Consider the following 25,485-nt stretch of genomic DNA (forward strand, 5'->3'; position numbering starts at 1 on the left):
CAGGGGAAACGTTCCTTGTGGGGAGGGAACGTGGCACGTCTTTTTCTTGGAATTTCCCAAGGGTTGAATGCAGTTCATTGCTCACAGTGCACCCTCCATGAATACCAGACCCGAGACTTGGATTGTGCCCATCCTGAGCAGTCGATCAGGCAAACAGTGGTATTTATTGGGCGTGTACTGTTTGAAGAGCAGTGTACTAAGCACTTGGGAGAGTACAATACAACAGAGTCGGGAGACACCTTCCCTGCCAATGGCGAGCTTCCCATCTAGAATAAACAGTGAAGGACAGGCTGTGGGGGTGGGGTGAGTGGCTAATAATCCCTAGCAAGGATTCTGTTCTCAAAATTTCTCTTTATCAACGTCCATCTGTAAACAGGTGATTATTAGACAGAAAAACACTTATCCCTAACCGAGCCCCCCGCTCGGACATAGGTCAGGGAGGAGAGCCACCTGCCTGGCCTCAGGGCAGGGAGAGCACAGCGGATTTTTCACCGATGGAGCGATATTGGGGTTTTACCGGGAACCGGTGTCTCAACCATCTCCGGGAAGAAAGAAAGTCATGTCGACCTCTGGCGCGCCGGGGCGGAATGGTGAAACGAGAGGGCCGAGGCCACCGAGAACGTCTCGGAGGTTCCTGGCCTTTCCCCGGGCCGGAATCCAGGTGCTCGGCCTCCCACCCGAGACTCCGGGGCTTGGGGCTCTGAGGCCTCTCCTCGGGGCCCCTGCCCCCCTGGACCTAGGCCTTTCATTTCAAAAGAATCCCCACAGGAGTAGAAAGTTTTAAAATTAACAGTTAAGCCATCTTGGGGTCCCGGGTGTCGCTCGGGTCCGTCTGCCAGGGACTCTCAGTTCTCACGGATCAGGATCAGGTAGAGTTGGATGGGGCTTAGAGTCCCATGTCCCCCCCACCTCACCCGACAGACACCTGGCCTGGGTCCTCTAGAAAAGAAAATGGGAAAATACTTCATAAATCCCCCTACCCACCTCCTTCCTTGATCTTAATGTCCCCGTGACTTGGAAATGACGTTGAGCTGTCTGAGTGAATTTCGGTTCTAGCGTTTTAATTTAAGGCTGCCAGATGTGTGGAGAAGGAACTGCTGAGGAAACCATCCCTGCTAAAAAAAAAAAAAAAAATCTAAAAGGGGAGAGAGGGGGTGGGAAATCCACCTTGTTCTCGTCAGGGACAAACCAAACAAGTCGGTGGCTGAATTATTTTTTTTTAAATTTCCCCAGGAAAGAAAGAAATTATAAAGGGAAAAATAAAAAGCCCTGACCCTCGTTAAAGTCTTTCTGGGTTATTCCAACATCCACGTTTGAGCTGTTTTCTTTGCCCTGGCTAATAATCCCGACCATATGTCTTATGAGCGAGGCCTCCAGGCTGAAAGAGTTAACAAGGCCCTGCTCTCATTTCGATTTCCTGTTTAGAGATGGTCCCCTTCCTGGGGGCGAGAGGCGGGGCCGCTAATGGAGCAGAGGGAAGGTTCCAGTGCCCCTTGGGCCTTGGGGATCGACCCTCAAGGGACGAATCCCCTCTTCTTCCTGCAGCTTCTCCTGAGGTGCATCTACTCGATTCCACTCCCCCGATCCATTGGGGATATTTATTCAGGGCTGACTGTGTGCAGAGCACTGTACTAAGTGCTGGGGAGCTGTGTTGACATCTGTCTCCCCCTCTAGACTGTAAGCTCGTTGTGGGAAGGGAACGTGCCAGCTTATTGAGAAGCTGCGTGGCTTAGTGGAAAGAGCACGGGCTTGGGAGGCAGAGGTCGTGGGTTCTGATGCCGGCTCCGCCACCTGTCAGCTGTGTGACTTTGGGCAAGTCACTTAACTTCTCTGTGCCTCAGCTCTGTAAAATGGGGATTAAGACTGTGAGCCCCACATGGGACAACCTGATCACCTTGTATCTACCCCCGCGCTTAGAACAGTGCTTGGCACATAGTAAGTGCTTAATAAATACCTTCATTATTGTTATATTGTACCCTCTGCTCCGCACACAGTAAGTGCTTACTAAGTAAGATGGAGTGAATGAATGAATTCCCAGTTGCTGCCTCCAACCAGCTATGCCTGCAGGGTGTGCTGGGATGCAACCTGGAGTCACACCCCGGAGTCCGATGTGAGAGTCGTTCGGTTCATTCCTTCGTACGATCGTATTTATTGAGCGTTTACCGCGTGCAAAGCGCCGTACTAAGCGCTTGGGAGAGTACCGTAGAACAGTAAACACATTCCTGCCCACAACGATCACCGAAAGCCCCCTTCCGCGGGGGTGGTGGGCAGCTGGAGGGCCCCGCTCACAGCCAGGGGCAACCTGCCAGCCGGAGGCCAAGTCCAGAGCCACTCGGGAGTCCTACCTGGCCCTGCCCGCGTGGGGCTGTAGTCTTGCGCAGGGGTTCTCAGTGCCCTTATCGCCCTGGGCCATCTCTCTAGACTAAACCCAGGCAGCCTGCAGCCGAGATCAAAACCGACTCCCCAGGCTCCAGTTGCATCAACATTCACAATCTTATTAGTTTCCTTTCCCCGGCCCCTTCGGGCTTGTTCAATGGGACTGGCGGAAGCACACCCCTCCCCCGCTCTGGATTTGGGGCTCCCCCAGCGTCCCGGGGGCAACGGAGCTATCTCCTCCTCCTCCTCCCCCCTGCTGGTGCTCCCAACTCTTGCAGGGAGACGTCTGGCAAATGCGAAGTGACAGTTTAAGCGGTTTGGTTCCGTGCTAATATGCCATTAGGTAGTTATCCAATAAGGTTATTCTTGTTCTCTAACTCAAGCCAGCTGGGCTGGGACACCGAGGTGGGTGGAGGGAGCTGAGCGTCTCCCCTCCCCTGGGGCTCTGATTCCCTCCCCTTCCTTAATAACCTGCTCAGTGCCGTGGGGTTGGGAAATCAGTCCGTCAATCAATCAGTCGGATTTTTTGAGTGCTTACTGTGTTGCAGACCGCTGGACTAAGCTCTTGGGAGAGTGCAATACAAAGGTCACATGTCCCCTGCCCACAAGGACCTTACAGTCTAGAAACAGGACAAGGTAATACCGATAATACTTGTTAAGCGCTTACTATGTGCCAGGCACTGTTCTAAGCACCGGGGTAGATACAGGTTAATCAGGTTGGACACAGTCCCTGTCCCACATGGGGCTCACAGTCTTAAACCCCATTTTACAGATGAGGTAACGGAGTCCCAGAGAAGTGAAGCGACTTGCCCAAGGTCATGCAGCAGTCAGGGGGCAGAGCCAGGAAAAGAGCCTAGATCCTCCGACTCCCAGGCCCAGGCTCTTTCCACTAGACCGTGCCACCCCCGGGAAAAAACGAGAGGCCCTGAATGGCCCTGAAAGAGAGAACCAGGTCAGCCTCAGCTCTCGCTCTTCATGCAGGACGGCCAGCCCACCCAAGGCCCGAGCACGGCCGTGCATTAATGAAAGAAAAACAGTGGCAGCACCAATCCACCCTTCAGTACCCGGGCCAGGCCGGCCCTGCGCTGTCTCCCGAGACCATGGAACCGTTAGTAAGTCAATCAATTGTATTTCTTGAGCACTTAGTGTGTGCAGACCACTGTGTGTGCAGACCACATTTCCTGCCCACAGTGAGTTTACAGTCTAGAGGGGGAGACAGGCGTTAATATAAGTAAATTACAGATATGTACCCAAGTGCGGTGGGGCTGAGGGAGAGTGTTAATAAAGGGAGCAAGTCTGGGCTATGCAGAAGGGAGTGGGAAAAGAGGAAATGAGGACTTACTCAGGGGAGGCCTCTTGGAAGAGATGTGCCTTCAATAAGGCTTTGAAAGTGGCGAGAGAATCGTCTGTAGGATATGAAGAGGGAGGGCGTTCCAGGCCAGGGGCAAGACGTGGGCGAGAGGTTGGCGGCAAGGTAGACAAGACGGAGGTAGAGTGAGTAGGTTGGCGTAAGAGGAACGAAGTGTGTGGGCTGGGTTGTAGTAGGAGAGCAGTGAGGTTAGGTAGGAGGGGGCAAGGTGGTTGTGTGCTTTAAAATCGATGGTAAGGAGTTTCTGTTTGATGCAGAGGTGGATGGACAACCACTGGGTGGTTCTTGAGAAATAGGGAAACGTGGCCTGAACGTTTTTGTAGAAAAATGATCCGGGCAGCAGAGTGAAGTATGGACTTGAGCGGGGAGAGGGGAGGCAGGGAGATCAGCAAGGAAGCTGTTAGAGTAATCAAGGTGGGATAGGATAGGATATTATATCTCAGCTCCATCCCTGACCCTCTTTAAAAGGAGCTTTGAGGTTTTCTTTCTTGAAGTCTTCCAGCACAGAAGAGGCCCTTTTATGTGATAAATGAGGGGAGGGCCACTCTGTCCAGAAACACGGGGATGGACAGAGTAGCCAGCCCTCCGTGGCTCATTTCAAAACGAGCGAGGATTCAATTACCCAACCACTTCGGGCCCTAAACCCCACGGTCCCCCAACCCTTATAAACACATTACAGAGACGCTCATGCCCATTCACACACAAAAACATACACACACACAAAGCCAGAGACTCTGGACACGCAGACACCTCACAGACTTCTCTGTACCCCACAACCCTACGCCAGGGAACCCCCACGTCCCAGCAGTCATTGGGGTCCCTGGAGAGCGACTCTTCCCCTCCTTTTCCAGGCTGAAGAAGGACAGGGTGGGTCAGTCATCAACTAAAAAGGTTTTATTCAGATAATGAGAGTGACACAGGGGCGGGGACAGGAGGGGTTACATCTATCGCAGCGTCAAGAGAAACAACAGCAAAATACAAAATCCTGGAATCGTCTCTACTCATCAGTCACACGCTCTCCCGTCCGCACGCTAGGCTCCCGGCGCGAGCGACGGACCAACTTGCGTGGGTGGGAACAACGGAAGGGGACGAAGAAACAAAAGAGGGCATCCCGACTCAATTCGATATAAATAACTCGCACTGAACATTTTTAAACTTTCTGATTTAATTACACATAAATAAATATATACAGATGCAGACCGGGCCCGGCCTCTAATATTGTTCCTTGTGCTTCTTCGATTTGCTCTGCTCCCATGGTGGGGCGTGAAGAGGGGATGGGGGGCGGGGGAGGGTGGGAAGGGGCTTCTAGGACTCGGAGCCCCGCCCCCACCCCCTGGGGATTCTGAGAGAAGGGGAGACGAGGTGCGCCCCCTCTCTCCATTGGTTGGGATCTGTAAACCGGGGTCTCTTCTCCCACGAGGGCTTCCTCCGCCTCCAGATGACCCGAATTCGGACTGAGGGTCAGGGGTCGTCCGAGGCCGGGCAGTCCCGCCTCAGTTTAAAGCCGCCTGGGCCTCCCCTTTCCGCCTTCCTCGTGGTGCTTGGCCCCGCTTCAGAATCCACCACGTCGGCCCCAAAGAGGGAGGCGTGGGAGCCGGGAAATTGCACGTGCGACGCGGGACGCCTGGGTCCGTCCGCCCCCTCCAGGGACAGATGAGCTACCCCAAGGGGAGAGCAAGGCCGAGCCATTTCTGGAGGTCCCAGCCTCGAAGTTCCTTTCCCACTCAAGGCCTTAAAGCCACTAAGTGGCCTCTTTCAGCCCGTGCCTGGGGCGGCGGACCATCGTGGCGACCCGGGAGCTGGGAAGGGGGTCTCTTCCTTGCTTTCCCAGCCCTGCAGCGGGAGCCGCCCCCTCCCCGCCGCCGGAGGTCGGTGGGGTGGGCGCGGGGCCGGGCAGGGCTATTTCCGGTGCTTCACGTCCTTGTCTGAGGCTTTGGAGTCCCCGGCCGCGTGGCCGTTGCCCGTGCTGTTGAGGAACATTTTGTCAAGGCCCTTGAGCGACTCCACCAGGTAGTTCTGGAAGGCCGTGAGGGCGGCACAGATGGCGGGTCCGCCGAAGCCGTGGGTGATGAGGCTGAAGTGAGTCAGGCAGCTCTGGACGCCGGGCTCCAGGATCAGCGACGGGCGGCTGTTACCCAGCGGGGAGCGGTCCTGGGCCATCAGGTCAGCGAACTCCTTGCAGATTTGCCTGAGGGGAGAGCAGAGGCCCCGGGGGGACGCGGGAGAGGTCAACAAAGGAGTCGCGGAGTGGCCGCTGACGGCACCAGGGCATATTGGACGCCCCTTGTCAACCTCTCCCCTAGCATCGGACCACCTGAAATAATAATCATTTTTCTTATGGTATTTTTTAAGTGCCAATGCCAGGCACTGAGGTAGATACCAGATCATAATAATGTTGGTATTTGTTAAGCGCTTACTATGTGCCGAGCACTGTTCTAAGCGCTGGGGTAGACACAGGGGAATCAGGTTGTCCCACGAGGGGCTCACAGTCTTAATCCTCATTTTACAGTTGAGGTAACTGAGGCACCGAGAAGTTAAGTGACTCGCCCAAAGTCACACAGCTGGCAAGCGGCCGAGCCGGGATTCGAACCCATGACCTCTGACTCCAAAGCCCGGGCTCTTTCCACTGAGCCACGCTGCTTCTCTTCTCATCCGCGTGGACATAAGCCGTGTCCCGCTTGGGGTCACGGTCTTCATCCCCATTTGACAGATGAGGTCATCGAGGCCCAGAGAAGTTAAATGATTTGCCCGAGGACACACAGCGGACAAGTGGCGGTGCCGGGATTTTTCGGAGCCCAGGTCCTGCTGACTCCCAGGCCTGTGCTCTGATCACTAGGCCACGTCGCTTCACTAACTGCGGTATCGGATTGGACCTGGAGTGGATTCAAGGGAGAGGGAGAACGTGTGTTTTATCCCCATTTTATAGGTGAGGTAACTGAGGCACAGAGACATTAGGTGACTTCCCCAAGATCACCCAGCAGGCAGGTGGCACAGATGGGATCTCCTGACCGTGCTCTATCCACTAGACCGTACCGCTTCCCGTGCTGAAAACCAGGCAAGCGACCACTGGAGGGAGGCATCGCCGGCGTGTTTGCTCGGGATTGACGGGGGCCCTCAGAACCTAAGGCGGGGAGCTCAGCCAAGGGTCTCGCAGTGTGCCTCCGTGTGACCGCGAGCAGGGGTGGGTCTCTGCATGCCGGACAACACGCGCGTGTCAGGCGTGGCCCGGCGACACACTCACTTGGTGGCCAGGAGCATGTTCTTGCGGCTGTGCAGCTCCCCCGGCTCCGAGTGCTGGCGACACAGGTACTCGGCCGCGGCCTTGGCAGGAAACTCCGTCTCACACACGTAGCCGAAATCCCGGGCCAGGTGCACGGCTTCCCCTGAGAGGCATGGATTCGTTGGGGTCAGCGGGGTCCCACCCCCTTTCTCCCACCCCTGCCGACCCCCTACCCTCCAGCTCTTCCGCCCCGTCCCGGCTTCCTCAGATGGGGCCTCACCCACCCTCCACCAGCGAGGTCAGCAGCGTCACGTTGGCAGCCTTGCGGCGGCCCGCCGGCAGATTCAGCCCGATCTTCTCCAGCCGCTCCCGTAGGCAGCGCCCGCCATTCTTGGACTTGGCCCTGGACGGGGGGCGGGGGGAAGGACAGAGGGACCGGGGGAGGGGCGTTGGGTGAGAGGACCCTGGAAGTTCCTCACCCACACCCTCCTCTCTGGGAGCTGGGGGGGGCAGGGCGGCCCTGCCATTGGAGGTGGGAGGGGGGCTAGAAGGGGCCCGAGAGGGAGGGGGATCCCCATCCTAGGAAGCAATGGCCTCCAGATCCAAGCTGGCGCCCTGAAGGGATTGGGCGGATGAGGTGAAACCTGGGAATGGGCTCCTTGGGGGGAGGGTGTGGCTAGCTGGCCCTCTGCCCTCCGTGCACCCTGTCTGGGCTGGGTCTGGGGTCCTGCACTAGCCAGCGGGGGGGGAGGATGAAGCCCCAGGAGGGAGGCACCTGAGTCCCCATTTTGCCCTGAAGAGCTACGGACCGAATCTTCAAAAGCCCCCTGGCTCAACCCCACTTCCTCTCTCCACCCCACCCCCAGCCTGAATCCAGCAGCCCGGCTCCATCTCCCCAAAGGGCGGGAAGAGATTCCAGCTGGGCCGGACCCTACCGGACCCCGTCCCCCTCCCCGACCCCCACCGTCTCCACTCCCCTCGGCTCCCGGGCTCCTGGGCTCCCAGCCCCTCGTCTCCCACGGCACCCAGCCGAGCACCCAAACCCTTCTGCCAACACAGAGCTGCTGCCCCTTTCCCCCACTATCTTGCTAGCTCCGCTCCCCAGTGTGCACGTGGATGCACGCACACACACACACACGGCCAACCCCCATATCTAGAGGCCGTCCATCTCTCCCAGGGCCTTGCCCGGCAGCCCTGAGCGACCCCTCTGACCCACTCTTCCGACTTTTTCCCCCATCCCACCAATGCCGTCCACCGCCACGTCTCCGACTCCACGCCCAAGCGCGGCCGGCCCGGACTTGTGCCGAGAGCTCCCAGCATCCCGTGGGAACACGTGGCAGGCAGGGGGCAGGCCGGGGCCTGCCCAGGGACCAGAAAACGGGTAGGCCCGCGCCCTCGCCCACCAGCCCGCCACGCGGCGTCAGGCCTAGGGAAGCCCTCTGTCGGAACTAGGGGGGCGGGATTGGGGACTTTCTAGATTGGGCAACAGAATGCCGACTAGCCCAAGGGTTTCTAGAGGATAGATTACTATTCTAGGCCTAGATTGGCCTAGAGATTCTCCGCCTGGGGCCAAGAGCCGAAACATGCTCGGCAGCCTCCGGAAGTGCTCTCCTCAGGGCTCTAGGGAGCACTGAGCACCAGGGGAGAGAAGGGTGGGGAATGGAGGGAAATGAAGAAAACGACCAGAAGGCCCACGGAAATGCCCTTCTGTCTCCGGACTCTGATGCTGGAGGAGAAATCTCCGACCGGTTCTACGGGGCTGACCCAGCCCCCCACCGCCCTGAGAGGTATCATCGCCACCCTCCCCGCCGGGGCTCCAGAAATGGGTACACTTCTACACAGTGAAGGCCAACCAGTCACTTTTTGCAAGCAGCAGTGGTTTAGGGGGAGTTTCTGGGGAGGCCCCAAAGGGAGAAATGGGAAGCTGTGAGGGAAGAGGAGCAGCTGCTAGAAGGAGGGAGGAGCGATTCTTGCGCATTTGACATTAAATGACAAAATAACAAGAGGTGGAACCGTATGCAGATAGTCATCCATCATATTGGACTGGAGCATTTTGAAAACAGGGGAGGGACGGAGCTGACACCGGCAAGGAGTGGGGTTTAGGGAGACAGGGATGAAAGAGGACCTGGAAGAGGGGGAAGGAGTGAGAGCAGATGAGGAGAGGCAGGAAAGGCGGGGAGGGGGCTTACCTTCGGAGGACACCCCCCAGAAGCGAGGCGTTGAGGCACTCGGGCGGCGAGAGCCTCCGCTGGACCTCGCCCACCGTGACCTTGTACTTGGAGGTGGAGCTGAGTAAGGAGAGGCGGCCGGGCACGGAGCAGAAGACTTCGTTGGGGTTGGTGACACCTCCGATCAAGCTGTCTTTGTTCATGGCCAGGGCCGAGATGGCACCACCATTGGCCTTGGAAGGGAGGGGCACTGCCAGGGGAGGGAGGGAGGAAGAGAGGGAAGGGAAGAGGAGAGACGGAGGATGCTCCGTGGGTGACGGCAAACTCTCTTAGACCCACTGTCCTCTACCCAGCCCTTAAGCACAAGCCCCCCCCTCACCGATCCCCGCCACCACCTCATCACCTCCAGATCTTCCAAAGAGATCTCCAAATAGCTTCGTGGGCCACCTCATTGGCCTGGAATTAGGAAGAGGTGGAGAGTAATCTCCATTTTACAGATGGGAACGCCGAGCCCCAGAGAAGCTAAGTGACTTGTTCAAGATCACAAGGTACTTCGAGGATGAATCAGGAGGAGAATCTGGGCCTCCTGGTTGTTTTTTTTAGCCCTGCCCAGCTCCTCCCTCCAGTTATCCTTATCAGAAGGAATCCAGTCTTCCTCACTCGTGCCCGCCCCTGGCAATTGGGGTTTACCAAGCTCCCACTCCCCACCTCCGCACCGGGGGACGGGGCAATAAGGGGGAAAAAGAACCCAGCAAATACTGTGTTGTGTGGTCCAATCGAAGGAAACAACCTGAAATCAGGAGGTTCCGCCCTAGTTGGACTGCTGTGTGTCCTTAGGGCAGGCACTACCCTTCTCTGGGCCCGAAAAACAACTTTGATGAAATAGGCGGCAGGCTGAAGTCAGGAGAGGCACACTGAGGCGTGGGAGGGGGTAAGGCCGTGGACAGTCTGGCGGTGAGGTCAGGGGGCAGGCGTATAGGGGAGAGGGAATCCTCGCTACTTTTGCCAGCCTAAGGTCTTTTCGGGGAGCGTGGTTACGATTTCAGTAGGGAGGGGAAAGAGTTCGCGGCGACAGCGACCCACTGTTTCCACACCCAGTGGTGGAAGCAGCATTTCTTCAGAGCCCCCTCTCAAGTCTTGGTCCACTCATAATAAGAATAGTAACGGAGGTATTTATTAAACACTTTACTATGTGTCAAGCACTGGAGTAGATACAAGATCTTAAAATCAGCCCTATCCCACTTGGGGCTCACAATCGAAGAGGGAGAATGGGCATTTAACCCCCATTTTACAGGTGAGGGAACTGAGGCACAAAGAAATGACTCACCCAAGGTCACACAGCAGGCAAGTGGCAGAGCTGGGACTAGAACCCGATTCAGACTCCAGGTCCCATGCTCCATCTTCTAGGCTACACTGCCTCCAGTATCGCGAATTTTATCGACTCTAGCTGCTACTTGGATTTAGATATCTATTTATGCCCATCTTCAGCGTGTCTGCCTAGACTCATATTTTGCTTGAATATTAAATTTAATTCTGATTTCACTGCTTGTGAGTATATATATAGAGAATATATATATATATATATATTTGTCTACGCCACTGGAGTGAAGCTCTCTGAGGATAGTCAACATGTCCTGTGTTTGTTGTATTTTTCCAATGCTTACATTCAAAAAATACACTTACACAACTAATATTACTAGCTGAAAGACTGTGGTATATGTTGTTTAACCCATTCGAGGGAGACAACCTCGAGTGCTGTGTGTCCTTAGGGAAGGCCCTACCCTTCTCTGGGCCTGAATAACAACTTTAATGAAATAGGCAGGGGATGGAAGTCAGGAGAGTCACACTTGGCTATCTCTCTCGCCCTCAGAGAGCACAGCTTTCCCTGACCACCCTGCTCAAAATGTAGCAGTTCAGGGAAGAGTGGAAAGGGACTCGAGGGCAAGAAGAGGAGGGGAGAAGAAAAAGAGCACCACTTCTCTCTCCTGTTTCTCTTGCCCTGCGTCTTTCCTTCTCTGGTCCCAGAGTGACCAGGATAACGTTAATTATTTGCTGGAGTTGCATTCTATCCCTTCTCCCTCATCTTTGGGCTCAGCTGGGGTGAGTTGAGAATTTGGAGGTGGGTTGGGGAGGCAGAGATTGGGGACCAGGAATTGTTCTGGTCTCTTGGGATGGACACTGGCCTGGGGGGTAAGGGGAGGATCCGATAGGGCAGTCCTCGGGGCTCCTCTCCCCGGACAGTTGGTACATTCCTAATAATAATAATACTGGTGCTTACTATGTGCCGAGCACTGGGGTCTTTCTTATGCTGTCGAGATATCTCCGACCCATAGAGACTTCTTAGATACATCTCTTCCAGAACGCCACACCTCCATCTGCAAACATTCTGGTAGTGTAACCATAAAGTTTTCTTGGTAAAAATAGGGAGGTGGTTTACTATTGCCATCTTCTGTGCAGTAAACTTGAGTCTCTGCCCTCAACTCTCTCCTGTGCTGCTGCTGCCCAGCACAGGTGAGTTTTGACCTGTAGCAAATTGCCTTCCACTCACTAGCCACCGCCCAAACGAGGAATGGAATGGGTATGACTCTGCTTGACTCTCCCTCTTGTAGCCAGACTGGTAGAGTCTTGGAAACTCTTCAGGTGCAATCTCGAGAGGAGAAGCACTGGGTTAGATACAAGTTAATAATAATTATGCCATTTGTTAGACACTTACTATGTGCCGAGCACTGTTCTAGCACTGGGGTAGATACACAATCTTTGTTCCATGTAGGGCTCACATGCTTAATCCCCATTTTACAGATGAGGGAAATGAGGCCCAGAGAAGTGAAGTGACCTGCCCAAGGTTACACAGCAGAGAAGGGGTGGAGCTGGGATTAGGATCCAGGACCTTCTGACTCCCCGGTCTGGGCTCTATGCTTCATGCTGCCAATCACATCCTTCTGCACTGCTAGCCTTCCCATTAATAGGGTTTAATTTGGTCTGAGTGGGGGAGTGGGAGTTCTATTTCCTCCACTCCACCTTATCCTCACTTTCGTTTCCCGGCCAGTGGGCAGAAAGAGTGATCTACTGAATCGGGCTTCACTTGCTTGACTTCCTAAGTTACCTATTACAAAACCTCAAAGTCCGGAGGTTCTTTCTGATACGTAATAATATTTAATAACTACGCCCAGCACAGAACTAAATGTTGGGTTAGATACATGATGATCAGCTTGGACACAGTCCTATCCCATTTGGGACTCATGGTCTAAGTGGGAGGAAGAACAGTTATTGAATCTCCATTTTACAGGTGAGGAAACCGAGGCACGGCAGGCAAGTGGCAGAGTCAGGATTAGAACTTCAGTCTAACCTCAGTCCCTCCTACTACAGCTTCAGCAAACTGCTTCTTCTGGTGCTCATCCTGTTACCCCTTCAGGTGCTTGAACACTTTCCGCAGCCTCCAACCCCCTCAACCTTCTCCGCTGGCACAGAACAGCAGTTGCGTACATACCTGTATATGTGGTCTCCCGTGGCACATATGTACATATCCACATTTATTTATATTAATATTCGTGTCCCCCTCTAGACCGCAAGCTCACTGTGGGAAGGGAATGTGCCTACCAACTCTGTTATATTGTAACCTCCCAAGTGCTCCGCACACAGTAAGTGCTCAGTAAATACGATTGATTAATTGGCACATTCTTTCTCCCCAGAGTTGTTCACGTTGAGGGCGGAGATCGTGTCCACTAATTATGTTGGACTCTTCCAAGCGCTCGGTACAGTGCTCTATATGAGCAAACCGTCAATGGTATTTATTTAACGTGCAAAGCCCTGTACCGAGTACTTGGAAGAGTATTACTCTGCATCTCCCCCAGCGCTTGGCACATAGTAAGCGCTTAACAAATACCATCATTAAAGTATAGCAGAATTGGTAGACACGTTGCCTGCCCCCAACGAGTTTATGCTACTGATGATCAATCTTATTGAATAAGGAGTGCTTACCTTGTGCAGAACATTATACTAAGCGCTTGGGAGAGTACAATATGACCGCCTTCCTTTTCTACTTTGCCCAGTGTCTCCATTGGAAAGCAGAACAGCTGACTAGCATGACCGCCCAGCCGTTCCCCGACCCACCGCCACTCCTGCGCTCGGCTGAGCCTCCTCTCCTTCCCAGACCCAGCTGCTTCTCCTCACTCTAAGCCTCTGGTCCATCACTCCCTTCCTTTCTCCTCCTTCTTTCTTTCTTTATCTTCCTCCTGCCCCCTCTCTCTTTTTCGTTCTTTCTCTCCCTCTTTCTTTTTCTCTTTCTCCCACTCTCTCTGTCCCTTTTTCTTTCTTCCTCTCTCTCTCCTTCTCTCTCCCTTCCTCTTTATTTTTCTCTCTCTCCCTCTCTTTGTCTCCCCCCCCCCCACTCCATCCCTCTCTTTTTCTTTCTCCCTCTTTCTTTTTCTTTCTCTCCCCCACTCTCTCTTTTCCTCTCCCTCTCTCTTTTTCTTTCTCTCTCTCCCGCCCTCCGACAGCACCTCTCTTCACCTGGGGATCTGCGAGTTGATTATTCCCCGGGGCTCGGAGGCGGCAGGTCTCGCTCCCGAAGAGCAGACGGGTCTAGGGGGAGCGGGGGAGCGCTTCGGAGGATGCCCCCCACCCCACGAGTCGGAGCGATGGGGGGAGGGAGAGGACGATCAGGTTAGGGACCCAGGAGCCTAGGCTGTAGGGGTCTGGGGCGGCCCTGAGAAGGGGGTGGGATTGAGGGAATCCCGTGGGCCCGGGCGTCTACACCGCCCCAGGGCAGTTGGGTCCTTGGGAACCGGCGTACACGCGCTGGAAGCCTGAAAGTGTAGGAGCAGGAGCACCAGAACACGATGCAGCAGGAGGGATTGAGGTAAGACTGGGGGACAGTTTCTAATCCCGCCTCTGCTACCAGCGCATGTCCTCCGGGTTGTTGAAGGGGAAGGACCCCCGGGATCAGGCTGGGGTATAACCAAATCATTCACACTCTTCCAGATATCCATTTTGGCGTCACTGATGGTCATAATTCTGACTGTATTTTTAGACCTCAATTATCTGGATGCTTTGTATGTGTAAACTCGTGCTTTGACAGAACCACCTCAGCGCTCAGTGCAGTGCCTTGGCACGTAGTAAGCGCCTAACAAATACCATCGTTATTATTGTTATTACACACGATAAGGTTCTCCATCATCATCGTCCTCATCATTACCCCCTGGCTAAAGCCAGGTCTACACGGCCAGAGAAAACTGTCGGGGTAATTCAGGAAAAACCTTGCTTCGGTTTCAGATGCGGCTAAAAAAATCCGCATCTGAATTTTTTTAGATTTTTCGGGGGGAAAAGTCAGTTCCCCCTCCGCGAAGACCCTGGGGCCAGACCAACCCCTGCAAGCCCCGGCGGCCGGGAGAGGGGGTGGGGGGTCGGGGGAGAGGCCTGGGCGTGGGGCGCACTGAGTTTGGGAGCCAAAACTCTTGGATCGTCTCGCCTCCTCTGCCTCCAGCTCGCCCTGGGTGGGCCAGGGTGGGGCGAGGTCCCGAGCCTCAGTCTTTCCCACCCGCGAAATGGGGCTGCCCCCCACGGCGGGCTGGAATGGGGATTTAATGAGCAGGTGCTTTCAGGGAGGCGAGGGGCGCAAGGCCGGGCCCGGCACCCTGTATTTTCCTCCAATTAATCTAATCTCAGATCCCAAGGCGCTGCAGAGGCGAAGCCGGGCTCCCTTTGCAACAACAGATTGAAAGGCCTCTCGGGCCCCTCCCCACTTTAAAGAACAGCCAGGAGAGAGAGCTCGGGCGGAGCGAGCGGGCCTGCGACAGGGGAGGATCCCGTTTGACCTCCTCCCGACAAGCCATTCCCCCCTAACCATCAATATCCGGAGTCTTATCGACCTTTCTGCCGCCTCTTGCATTTATGCATTTATTTATGTTCATCCCCAGCGCCCACGTATACATGTAGACCAAACATTGTATTTTATTTATTCTGATTCCACTGCTTGTGAATATTTCCATCTGGCTCCCCTATTGGAGTGCAAACTCTTTGTGAGCAGGAAACATGACTTGGGTTTCTGTTGTACTTAATAATTGTGTTATCTGTTAAGCGCTAAGCACTGTAATAGTAATAATAGTGGTATTTGTTAAGCGCTATCCTAAGTGCTGGGGTAGATACAAGGATACCACGTTGGATGCTGTACTAAACTCTGGGATAGATACAAGATCATCAGATCACACACGGGGCTCACAATCTAAGTAGGTGGAAGACCTGGAATTGGATGCCCACTTTGCAGATGAGTGACCGAGGTACCGAGAAGTAACTTGCCCAAGGTCTCACGGCAGACCCGCGGTGGAGCAGGTATTAGAACCCAGGTCCTCCGACTCTCAGGCCCGTGTTCTTTCCACTAGGTCGCTCTCCATCTCTTTTCCACTAGGCCACACTACTTTCCAAGGATTTTACTCTCACGGTGCACCGTAGTCTGTAGGCACTCAGTCATAAAGAAGCAGCGTGGCCCAGCGGCTTGAGCTCGGGTATGGGAGTCAGAAAGACTTGGATTCTAATCCCGGCTCCACCATTTGTCTGCTGTGTGAACTTGGACAAGTCATTCCACTCCTCCGTGCCTCAATTCCCTCATCCGTAAAATGGGGATTAAGGCTGTGGCCCCCATGTGGGACGGGGATTGCATCCAATCTGATTAGTTTCTATCCACCCCAGCACTTACTATGGTGCCTGGCACATAGCAGCCTTTTAACATATACCATAAAAAACAAATTCTATCACTACTACAGCAACCATTACTGTGTAGTAGACAGAGCACGGGTCTGGGAGTCAGAAGATCGTGGGTTGTATTCCCGCTCTGCCACCTGTCTGTTGTGTGGCCTTGGGCAAGTCACCTGCTTCTCTGTGCCTCAGTTCCCTCATCTGTAAAATGGGGACTAAGAATGTGAGTCTCACGCGAGAGAGGGCCTGCATCCAACCCGATATGCTTGTATCCACCCCAGTGCTTAGTACAGTGCCTGGCACATAGCAAGCGCTTAACGAATATCACAGGGTTTTTTTACTACTGTTCTCACCTGTCTGGGTTCCCAGGTAGCATTCCGTCGAGGGGCTGCCTGCCTGCCCGGGGGGGTGGGGGGTATTCAGGAATTTGCTTTATCTCTGAGGGAGCAGGGTGGAGAGGGGCCTGGTGTCACGGGGTCCTGGGGGTTCTGGGAGAAGAGGCCTGGGAGGCTTTTTCATGTGCAAATCCCTATCTCCCGAGTCATCTGCTCCCTGGACCGGCCAGATTCCTATGGGTCCAGATGGCTCCTGACCAGGTCCGGGACAGAGGGACAGGGAAGACTGAGAAAGCACACACTCACATCAGATTTCTATCAGGAGCAGAGAATAAATCAATACCTGTATATAACCAACTCCTCCAAATCACACACAAACTGAGGTCATGCACTTATGTCCCCAAACACCCTCATAAGCGTACTCGTGTCCCTTTTCCCTAACCAAAATACACCTTCAGATTCCCATGCTCATCACAGTTCACATACACATAAGACATGTGGAAAGACTAAGGTGGTCACTTCCTCCCCTAGGGCCAGCTCTCCACCGGTGAAATAGAGAATGAAGACACCTCCTCTAGACTGTAAGCTCACTATGCGCAGTTGAAAGTGTCTACGTACTCTGTTAAATTGTACTCGCTCAAGTGCTTAGTACAGTGCCGTACACACAACAAACACTCAGTAAATAGCATTGATTGAATTATCCAAATAATGTTCAAACATATGTTCATTCCATCAAAATCATATATACAAACACAACAGCACCACCACATACACTCATATGCCCAATCCAGTTCTTCACCAGCACTATGGGAAACACTGTGTCCTTAGGTGAGCACAGGCTTGGGAGTCAGAAGGACCTAGGTTCTAATCCTGCTCCGCCGCTTGTCTGGTATGTGACCTTGGGCCAGCCACTTAACTTCTCTGGGCCTCAGTTACCTCATCTGTGAAATGAGAATTAAGACTGTGAGCCCCATGGGGAACATTGACCGTGTCCAACCTGATTACCTTGTAACCCCAGCGCTTAGTACAGTGCCTGGCACATAGTAAGCACTTAACAAATACCATTAAAAGAAAGCATACAACAGGTAACTGTGGCCATTTTCCAGTTCACTTAATCTTAAACTCCTTTCATCTGCATAGCCCAGCAGGTGGTTTTTTTTTTGGTCTGAATTATCCAGCTAATTCCCTCACCTCGCTGACTCACTTAGATGTTGTTCCCCAAGAAAATGAGAGGGTTCAGGTGGATTTTCACCAATTTGGGGGCTGCAGGTAAAAATCTCTGCAGTCTAAATTTTCTGGATCACTCGGACTTTGGGGTCAACATGCATCCAGTTCCCTTATAACGCGGGTATGGGATCTTTATGAAACCTTACGTTAGGGAAAATTTGTGCTGTCTTAATAATTGATAGTAATTGCGGTATTTATTAAGCACTTGTGATGTGCCAAAGCACCCAAGTACTGGGATAGATACTGAATAATCAGACTAGATGCAGTTTCTGTCCCACAAAGCCCACAATTTAAGCTTGTAGGTAGGCAACCTATCTACCAACTCTGTTATATCGTATTCTCCCGAGCACTTATTACAGTGCTCTCCACACAGTAAGCACTCAATAAATACCCAGTGATTGATTAAGAAAGGAGAATAGGTATATTATCACCATTGAAATTGAGGCCCAGAGAGGTTAAGTGACTTGCCCAAGGTCACAGAGCAGGCCAGTGGTAGAGCTGGGGGTAGAATTCAGGTCTCCTGATTTTGAGGCTCAATCTCTTTCCTTTGGGTCAAAAGCCTCCCCTCATGCTCACCTGTTCTGACATCACACAGATGTAGTTTCTTCGGATAAAGTGGCCATTTGCAAGAATATTCCCAAATTCCCTCTTCACATTCTAGCCAAACTGTGTATGAAAAACGTGTTCAGTTGCCTCTGCCCCTCTCCAGGCACTGCCCTGACACCCTGCTCTGTGGAAACTTCACTTTTCAGCCTATAATTTAATCCTTTAGTTCAAACTAAAGAGGAAACAGCATAGCCTAGTGGAAAGAGTACAGACCTGGGAGTCAGCAGACCTGGGTTCTAATCCCACCTCTTCCATTTGCCTGCCATTGTGACCTTGGGTAAGACTCAACAAGGAGCAGCACAATGCAACCTATTCTCACTCTCTGGGTGCTTTATAAAAAACCAGAGGTAGGATCTGTAGAGCCCCCCGCTAGGCTGTGAACTCCCTCTAGACTGTAAACTGGACAGGGGATGCGTCTACCAACTTATATTGTTCTCTCCTAAACTCTTCGCACGGCACTGTACACATAGTAAGTGCTCAATAAATACTGTTGATTGATTGACTGAGGAAGGGGACAGACCCCAGAATATCCCTGCTTTCCAAGACCAGGACCCCGACGATTGATTTTGGTTTAATCATAAGCAGAGAGGGCTCTAGGCCTCCCCTCCCACCTCCCCTTTCCTCAATTCCCCTCCCCCAGCCCCCCTTTAGCGCGTTTATTTTGAGGAGGGAGGGGGCCGGGGGCAGGGACTCTAATTAACTCGAGTTACGGGGAAAACAGCTCTCTCAGGTGTTCCGGGCGGTAATTTTCCTCTAAACGATTAAACCGAAACCTTTCATGTCGAGCCAGGTTAACGCAATTTCTTTCTTGCTCTTAAATCTTTGTCCAATTACTCCCTGCTCCGTTCGCTCTCCTCCCTCTCTCCCCCCGGCAGACTGCTCCTTTTCATAACTAGCGTGTACGCTCGGTATTAATTCATAAAATGCCTAAGTATTTACAGTGTAAGGGTATTAGGAGTAGAAAAAAAACCGCTCAGAATGGGGGGGGGGGAGGGGGTAAGAGGGAGGGGGAAAAGAAGGGGAGAGGCGGAGCTGGGAATGCCGTATTTATCCGAGTAGAAGTTAATGTTTTGGGGAGCAAAAGGCAGGGTCTATTTGCTCCCATTACACACCCACACACAGATATATTCCCCCCACCTCCGAAATGAGGGCCGATTTCTAATTCAGGATAACCGAAGCCTCCATTTTCTAAATTCTTCACGTCAAAGTGTTTTGGAGATATTTTGAATCGAATGAGGTGGATGTTTATCCCAATAAAACACTTTACTTTCCTTGTGTGGGCACAGATCTCCACTTCAGCTACTCAAAACTAAAAACATGCACAGATAGAGTATATATAGGACCACATGTGAATTATTTATATCACTGGCCCACAGATTCACTTCGGCCTGAAGTAAGGCATTATTTCAGGCCATTGCGGGCCCCAAATGAAGGGAATAATTTGGATGTGTAGACATACCAACACCCAGATGGACCATCTGCCCCGCAGCCCCGTCAGCGTTTCGGATTGATTTGCTTCAAATTGTCTCCGGTTCTCGCTCGGCCCTGGGGGCCAGGGCCCGGGTTCTCAGTTCTGTCCACCCCATCCGATCAGCCACGGGGCCGTTCTGTGCTCTCTGTGGTTCCAGGTTGGACGGATGGACGGACAGATGAACGGGAACCGCAGATGACAATTAAGCCTCCTGTGTGTCCGGCCCACCCGGTCATTAATTAGTTAAAAAGAAATTTAAGCAACTGGATTTGGGGGGTGGGGCGGGGTGCAGAGCGTTGGGTGGAAGCCCTAGGGCAGAGATTAGGCCCGGAATAAAAATAAAATGAAATAAAAATGAAACCCGGCTCTTCTCCCCATAGGACACAAACATGCAGAGGGGGTTGGGGGCCAGGGGAAGGAGGGGGAGGCTATATTTTACGTATGCAAACGGAGCTCTTTGTGGGGAAGGGGGATCGAGAGCAGACCGCTGGGCCAGATCCATATCATAGCTGGGGAATGTGCATGAGGGTGATTGTGTGGGACTCCGTGTATCTGTATGTGTGTGTGTGTGTGTTTGTGGGTTCACTCGGGTAGTATTGTTTACATATGTGTGCCTGCGCGAACTAAGAATGCAGTCGCACACACGTGCATATACAACATGACCTGAAGGCCAAGGAAAGGTTCCCTGCTTGTTTCGGGCTTTTTTTTTCCTTAAATGGTATTTGTTACGCACTTACTGCGTGCTAGGCACTGTACTAAGCACGGGTGCCGATACAAACTAATCAGGTTGGACACAGTCCGTGTCCTACATTGTTAATCCCCATTTTACAAATGAAGTCATTGAGGCCCAGAGGAGTGAAGTGACTTGCCCAAGGTCACTCAGCAGACAAGTGGAAGAACTGGGATTAAAACCCAGGTCCTTCTGACTCCCAGATCCGGGCTCTACCACCAGGCCACGTTGCTTCCCTCCAAATAGCTTCTGCTCCGCACAGCCCACAATCTCCAAGCTTCCTCTCCAGCTCCATATGAGCCTTCTCCGCCTCTAGACTGTCAGCTCCTTGTGGGCAGCCAATGTGTCTGTTTATTGTTATACTGTCTTCCAAGGGCTTAGTACGGTGCTCCGCACAAGGTAAGCGCTCAACAGATACGGTTAACTGACCGACTGACTCAGCCCGGATCTGCATCGGCAAAGCCGAGTGGCAAATCGAGTCGATTGTTTGAGTGATACGGGCCTTGTGCATGGGTTATCTGGCCTCGGTGGCCTGTGCTGACAAGAACTGAGGATTCCACGGGCAGGTCCCCAAGCCTGGTCCCGCGGAGGCATTTCGCTCCTCTAAATCTGTTTATTGTTCTGTTCTACACTCCCGAGCGCTTAGTACAATGCTTTGCCCATAGTAAGCGCTCAATAAAGCTAGAGAAGCAGCATGGCTCGGTGGAAAGAGAACGGACTTGGGAGTCAGAGGTCAAGGGTTCGAATCCCGGCTCTGCCACTTGTCAGCTGTGTGACTGTAGGCAAGTCACTTAACTTCTCTGTGCCTCAGTGACCTCATCTGGAAAATGGGGATTAAGACTGTGAGCCTCAGGTGGGACAACCTGATGACCCTGTATCTCCCCCAGCGCTTAGAACAGTGATCTGCACATAGGAAGCGCTTAACAAATACCAACCTCATCATTATTATTATTATTATTAAATACGTTGGAATGAAAGTAGGTGGGGGGCAAGGCCTGGGCCTGATTGGGGAACGTTTGATGGGGGACGCTCTGCCCCCTTCTGGATTCCCCGGGAACTCTGGACCCCCGAGCGAGGACCTGCCCACGATCCCCAGAAAAGCCCCCTGCCCCCCCCCCTCGCGCCTCCCCAGCCCCCCACCCTCCCCGGTCCCTTCCCTTCCCCCCACCCGTGAGCTGCCAGGCCCTCGGGGCTCTGGCTCGCCTCTCTCCGCCACAGGAATCCCGGGAGGCCCGCTCTGCTCATTTGCACGTCAAACTCCCTGCATTCACCTATCGCCAGCTCCCCACGAGGTAGGGGGGCACCGCAGCCCCCCAGCTGGTAGTGCACACCGACTTCTAAAGCGAAACTTACTCGAGTCCCTCAATACCCGGGGAAGGGGCTGGGATAACACCTGCAAATCAGCCAGATGATCTGGGCCTCAGAATAAGCTTTGACCTCAATTTTCCACCCCCAAATAACCCACTTTTGCCCGAAACCAGTGTGTGTTGGGGGGCCTGAATGATCTGGCTGATACGCTAGTGTAGTCTTATTTGTTGAGCCTTAGTTTGTGCAGAGCACCATACTAAGCATTTAGGAGAATACGACACAACGGAATTAAGAGACACATCCCCTGCCCGTAACAAGCTTTCAGAGATCTGTATACTCCCGGTTCTCCCTGGACAAAGCGGAGGAGGGAAAATCGAGTTTACCAGCTGGACAACCAAAGGAACGAAAGTCAACTTTGGTCTTTGGTCAGGAGAATAGGATTTAATCCCTACTTTACAGTTGAAGGAACTGAGGCACAGAGAAGTTAAGTGTCCTGCCCAAGGTCACATAGCAAGCAGTTGGCTGAGCAAGGATTAGAACCCAGGTCCTCTGACTCCCAGGTTCCTGTTCTTTCCACCAGGCTCATACATCTCTCGAGGAATCTCCCCAGCTCAGCTCCACAACCTCAGCCCCCAACCCTGTCTCAGGAGATCATCTAACGAGGGTCCCTGGGTGGGGGGAAGCGTACTCTCTCCCAATTCCAAACCTTATTGAAGGCACACCTCCTCCAAGAGGTCTTCCCTGACTAAGCCCTTCTTTCCTCTCATCCCACTCCCTTCACGTCACCCTGACTCGCTCCCTTTACTCATCCTCGCTCTCAGCCCCACTGCACTTAAATACATATCTGTAATTTATTTATATTAACGTCTGTCTCCCCCTCTAGACCGTAAGCTCGTTGTGGGAAGGGAATGTGTCTGTTTTTATTGTTATTTTCTACTCTCCCAAGCTCTTAGTACAGTGCTCTGCACACAGTAAGCGCTCAATAAATACTGACAGCCCGCCCACCCATTCCCGGGTATTGATTCATCCAGTGGTGTCGGCTGGCCCGGCCAGACTCCTGCTTCTTAACCCTTCACTGTGTTTCCTCACTCCTGCAGAACAGGGTCCCCCAGCACATCGGGTGGTTGGGCAACCCTGCGGAGATCCTCCCCCCACCACCTCCCGCCCCTCCCCACTTCCATCTCTCCAGAGGCGAAGGAGTCCTGGAGGTTGGGAGAAGGGAAAATGCAGGAACTGCAGCTTCCTGTTCAAGTCCCTACCAGCCATGCAGTGAGCGCGGTCACAACCTGGAGCCCCTGAAGCTGTGGGGCTAAGTCTTGAAGCTGGAGGCCCAACCAAGGATTCGGGGTCCTCGGGTGAAAGCCACAATAATAATAACTGTAGTATTTATTAAGCGCTTACTATGTGCCAGGCACTCTATTAAGCGCTGGGGTGGATACAAGCAAATTGGGTTGGACCCAGTTCCAGTCCCATGTGGGACTCACAGTCTTAAATCCCCATTTTATAGATGAACTGAGGCACAGAGAAGCTAAGTGATTTGCCCAAGGTCACACAGCAGACAAGTGGCAGAGCAGGGATTAGAACCCAGGTCCTTCTGACTCCCAGGTCCGTGCTTTATCCACTAGGCTACACTGATTCTGACACGGCCCAGGCCCTGGGAGCAAGCACAGAAACCTAGGAGTGGCGGCAGAACTGTTTTGCAGAGGTGGACAGGCTGGGCCTAGCTTTATTTGGTTGGGGTCCTTCATATCGAGAAAAGGAGCCCACAGCGGGCCTATAGATAGGCCTGCTGGTATCTCAGCAGTGGGATTCCGTGGGGGCCTCTTGACTTGGGTTCACCTAGCCCAGGGATGGGTAGGATGTCCACCGGCTGGGAAGAGATTCCCTCCACCCTCTAGAAGAGGCTTGTCAGTCTATACCAGGACTGGCAGAAGAGAGGATTGCCGTCGGCTAGATGTGGGAGGACTTTTAAAATAAAAACCGGGAGAGGGAGGAGAATCAGCTCCACCGTGGTTTAGACAAAGAAATAACTTTTAGGGCCATATCCTCTTGATGGTTTAAAGTAGCAGGCCCCTTTCTCTCAGGAGGCTGAAGCCAGGTTGAGCAAAGACCCACCTGATTTGGAGGAAAAGGTCAAGAAGCCCAGGTCAGAGGGCCAGAGCTCACATCCCATAACCCTCTGAGATTATTGGTTGGGGTTTGGCACCTCTTTTTTATGGTATTTATAAAGTGCTTACCAAGTGCCAGGCACTGTACTAGCCACTGAGGTAGATAAAAGATAATCAGTGTGGATATAGGCCATGTCCCACATGGAGTTCACCGTCTTAATCCCCATTTTACAGATGAGGGAATTGAGGTACAGAGAAGCTAAGTGACTTGCTCAAATTCACATAGCAGACAAGCGGCGGAGCCAGAATTAGAGTCCAGGTCCTTTTGACTCTACTGGAATGAAACCAGTATGCCACACTGCTTCTCTCCTCTCATGCATTCATTCATTCAATAATATTTATTGAGCGCTTACTAAGTGCAGAGCACTGTACTAAGCGCTTGGAATGTACAATTCATACATCTCTCCTCTCATTCCCTGACTCCAGCTTCCCCTGCTGTTTGATCTTGGGGTTTGAGGAGGGAGACAGACACCCTTGTCTGTTCAGGGGGAGGGAGAGAGCATTCCTTGCTTCCCAAAGCCTTCCAGTTCAGCGAGAGAGAGAGAGAGAGGGAACAGGATTCCCTGGGCCTGTGTAGGCCGCAAGAAGGAAGAGAGGGGGATTCGATCATGAGCACGGAACCTGTGGCCTTCAACAAGGTGGAGCAGGGTGGGAGGCTTGGGGGGAGGGGGGTTGGGAGGAGAGTCGTCAACGTACCGAATATTTTCTTCTTCCTAATGAGAAAGGCGATGGGGTGTGGCCTTGTGCAAGGGAGGGAGAGGGGCAGGGAGGACATGTTTTCTTTCTATTTTTACAGGGGCTCCCAGCAGGGCCCAGGGGTGGAAGAAGGCAGGACCAAACTGGCCCAGTCTCTCCTGGTCTGCCTCTTTAAGAATCTAGTTTTTACCAATGGAGTCACTCACTCACTCACTCACTCACTCACTCACTCACTCACTCACTCACACACAAACACATACACCTCACCCTCACCTGGGAGCATACCTCATTCACACTCACACCTACTGTCACATGTCCACACTTACTCCTGCATACCCATTCTTGTGCACTTCCGTACACTCCGGCTGAGACACACAGCCTCGCCCAAACACACACACATGCACTCACCCACTCTCACAGACACCCCCCCCACACACACACATACACACGCAACCAACCAGCCCACAAAGAGCCGGGAAAAGAGCAAGACAGCACCCCAAGCCACAACCAGGTCCCAGCCACCATCCCTTTCCCATCTCCCCAGGGGATTGGGTGGGCAGGTCCCGCCCCTCCCTTCCAGCCGATCCCCAGATACCCAAGGCGAAGGTGACAAAGAGCTCGTGCTCCTTCCCTTCCCCCTCCCCCCTCCCGTCCACCCACGCACGCAGCCTCCACCAGCAGAGGACCCAACCGGCCTTTCCGGTCAGGCCTGCTCCCGGGGAGCTTCCCCCTGATCCCGGAGCCCAGTCACCAGCCGAGTGGGAGTCGGGATGGTTATCGCCGCCCTCGGTCTCAGCAGCTCATTCACCATTCACACGGACCCCGGGCAGACCCATCTCCCAGCTTCTCCGGGTCCGCCCTTCCCACGACCCCTGGCTCGGTTTTCTCGCCGCCACCAAAGGGAGAGAGCCAGATGCCGTGTTTGGTCAAGACGCGTAGTAGCTACTGAGGCTGGAGGAGGAAGAGGAGGAGGGCCGGGGGGAGGATGGACAGTGACTGTGGGGGACAGAAAATAAACAAGGGTCTTAGTTTCCTGGGGAAGGGGAAGGTGGGATGACCGCCCAGAGGCAGAGGGATGGAAAATTTGACCTTTGGCGATGCCTCCGGATTTTATCTCTTCT

At 53.2% G+C, this 25,485-nt stretch overlaps 1 protein-coding gene across 1 annotated transcript in view; it reads right to left on the bottom strand.

Annotated features, from left to right (window-relative positions):
- Window positions 1–5,022: 5,022 nt before the first annotated feature.
- Window positions 5,023–25,485, bottom strand: part of TFAP2E (transcription factor AP-2 epsilon) — a 31,707-nt gene continuing 11,244 nt past the window's right edge. The window contains exons 4-7 of the mRNA XM_029080284.2: window positions 9,155–9,383; window positions 7,250–7,368; window positions 6,987–7,128; window positions 5,023–5,933 (exon numbers count right to left, since the gene is read on the bottom strand). Of these exons, the coding sequence (XP_028936117.1) occupies window positions 5,645–5,933; window positions 6,987–7,128; window positions 7,250–7,368; window positions 9,155–9,383 (779 nt within the window). The 3' untranslated portion in view covers window positions 5,023–5,644. The remainder of the gene's footprint in view (window positions 5,934–6,986; window positions 7,129–7,249; window positions 7,369–9,154; window positions 9,384–25,485) is intronic.

This window comes from Ornithorhynchus anatinus, chromosome 16 (assembly GCF_004115215.2).
Source record: "Ornithorhynchus anatinus isolate Pmale09 chromosome 16, mOrnAna1.pri.v4, whole genome shotgun sequence".
Classification (NCBI taxonomy): domain Eukaryota; kingdom Metazoa; phylum Chordata; class Mammalia; order Monotremata; family Ornithorhynchidae; genus Ornithorhynchus; species Ornithorhynchus anatinus.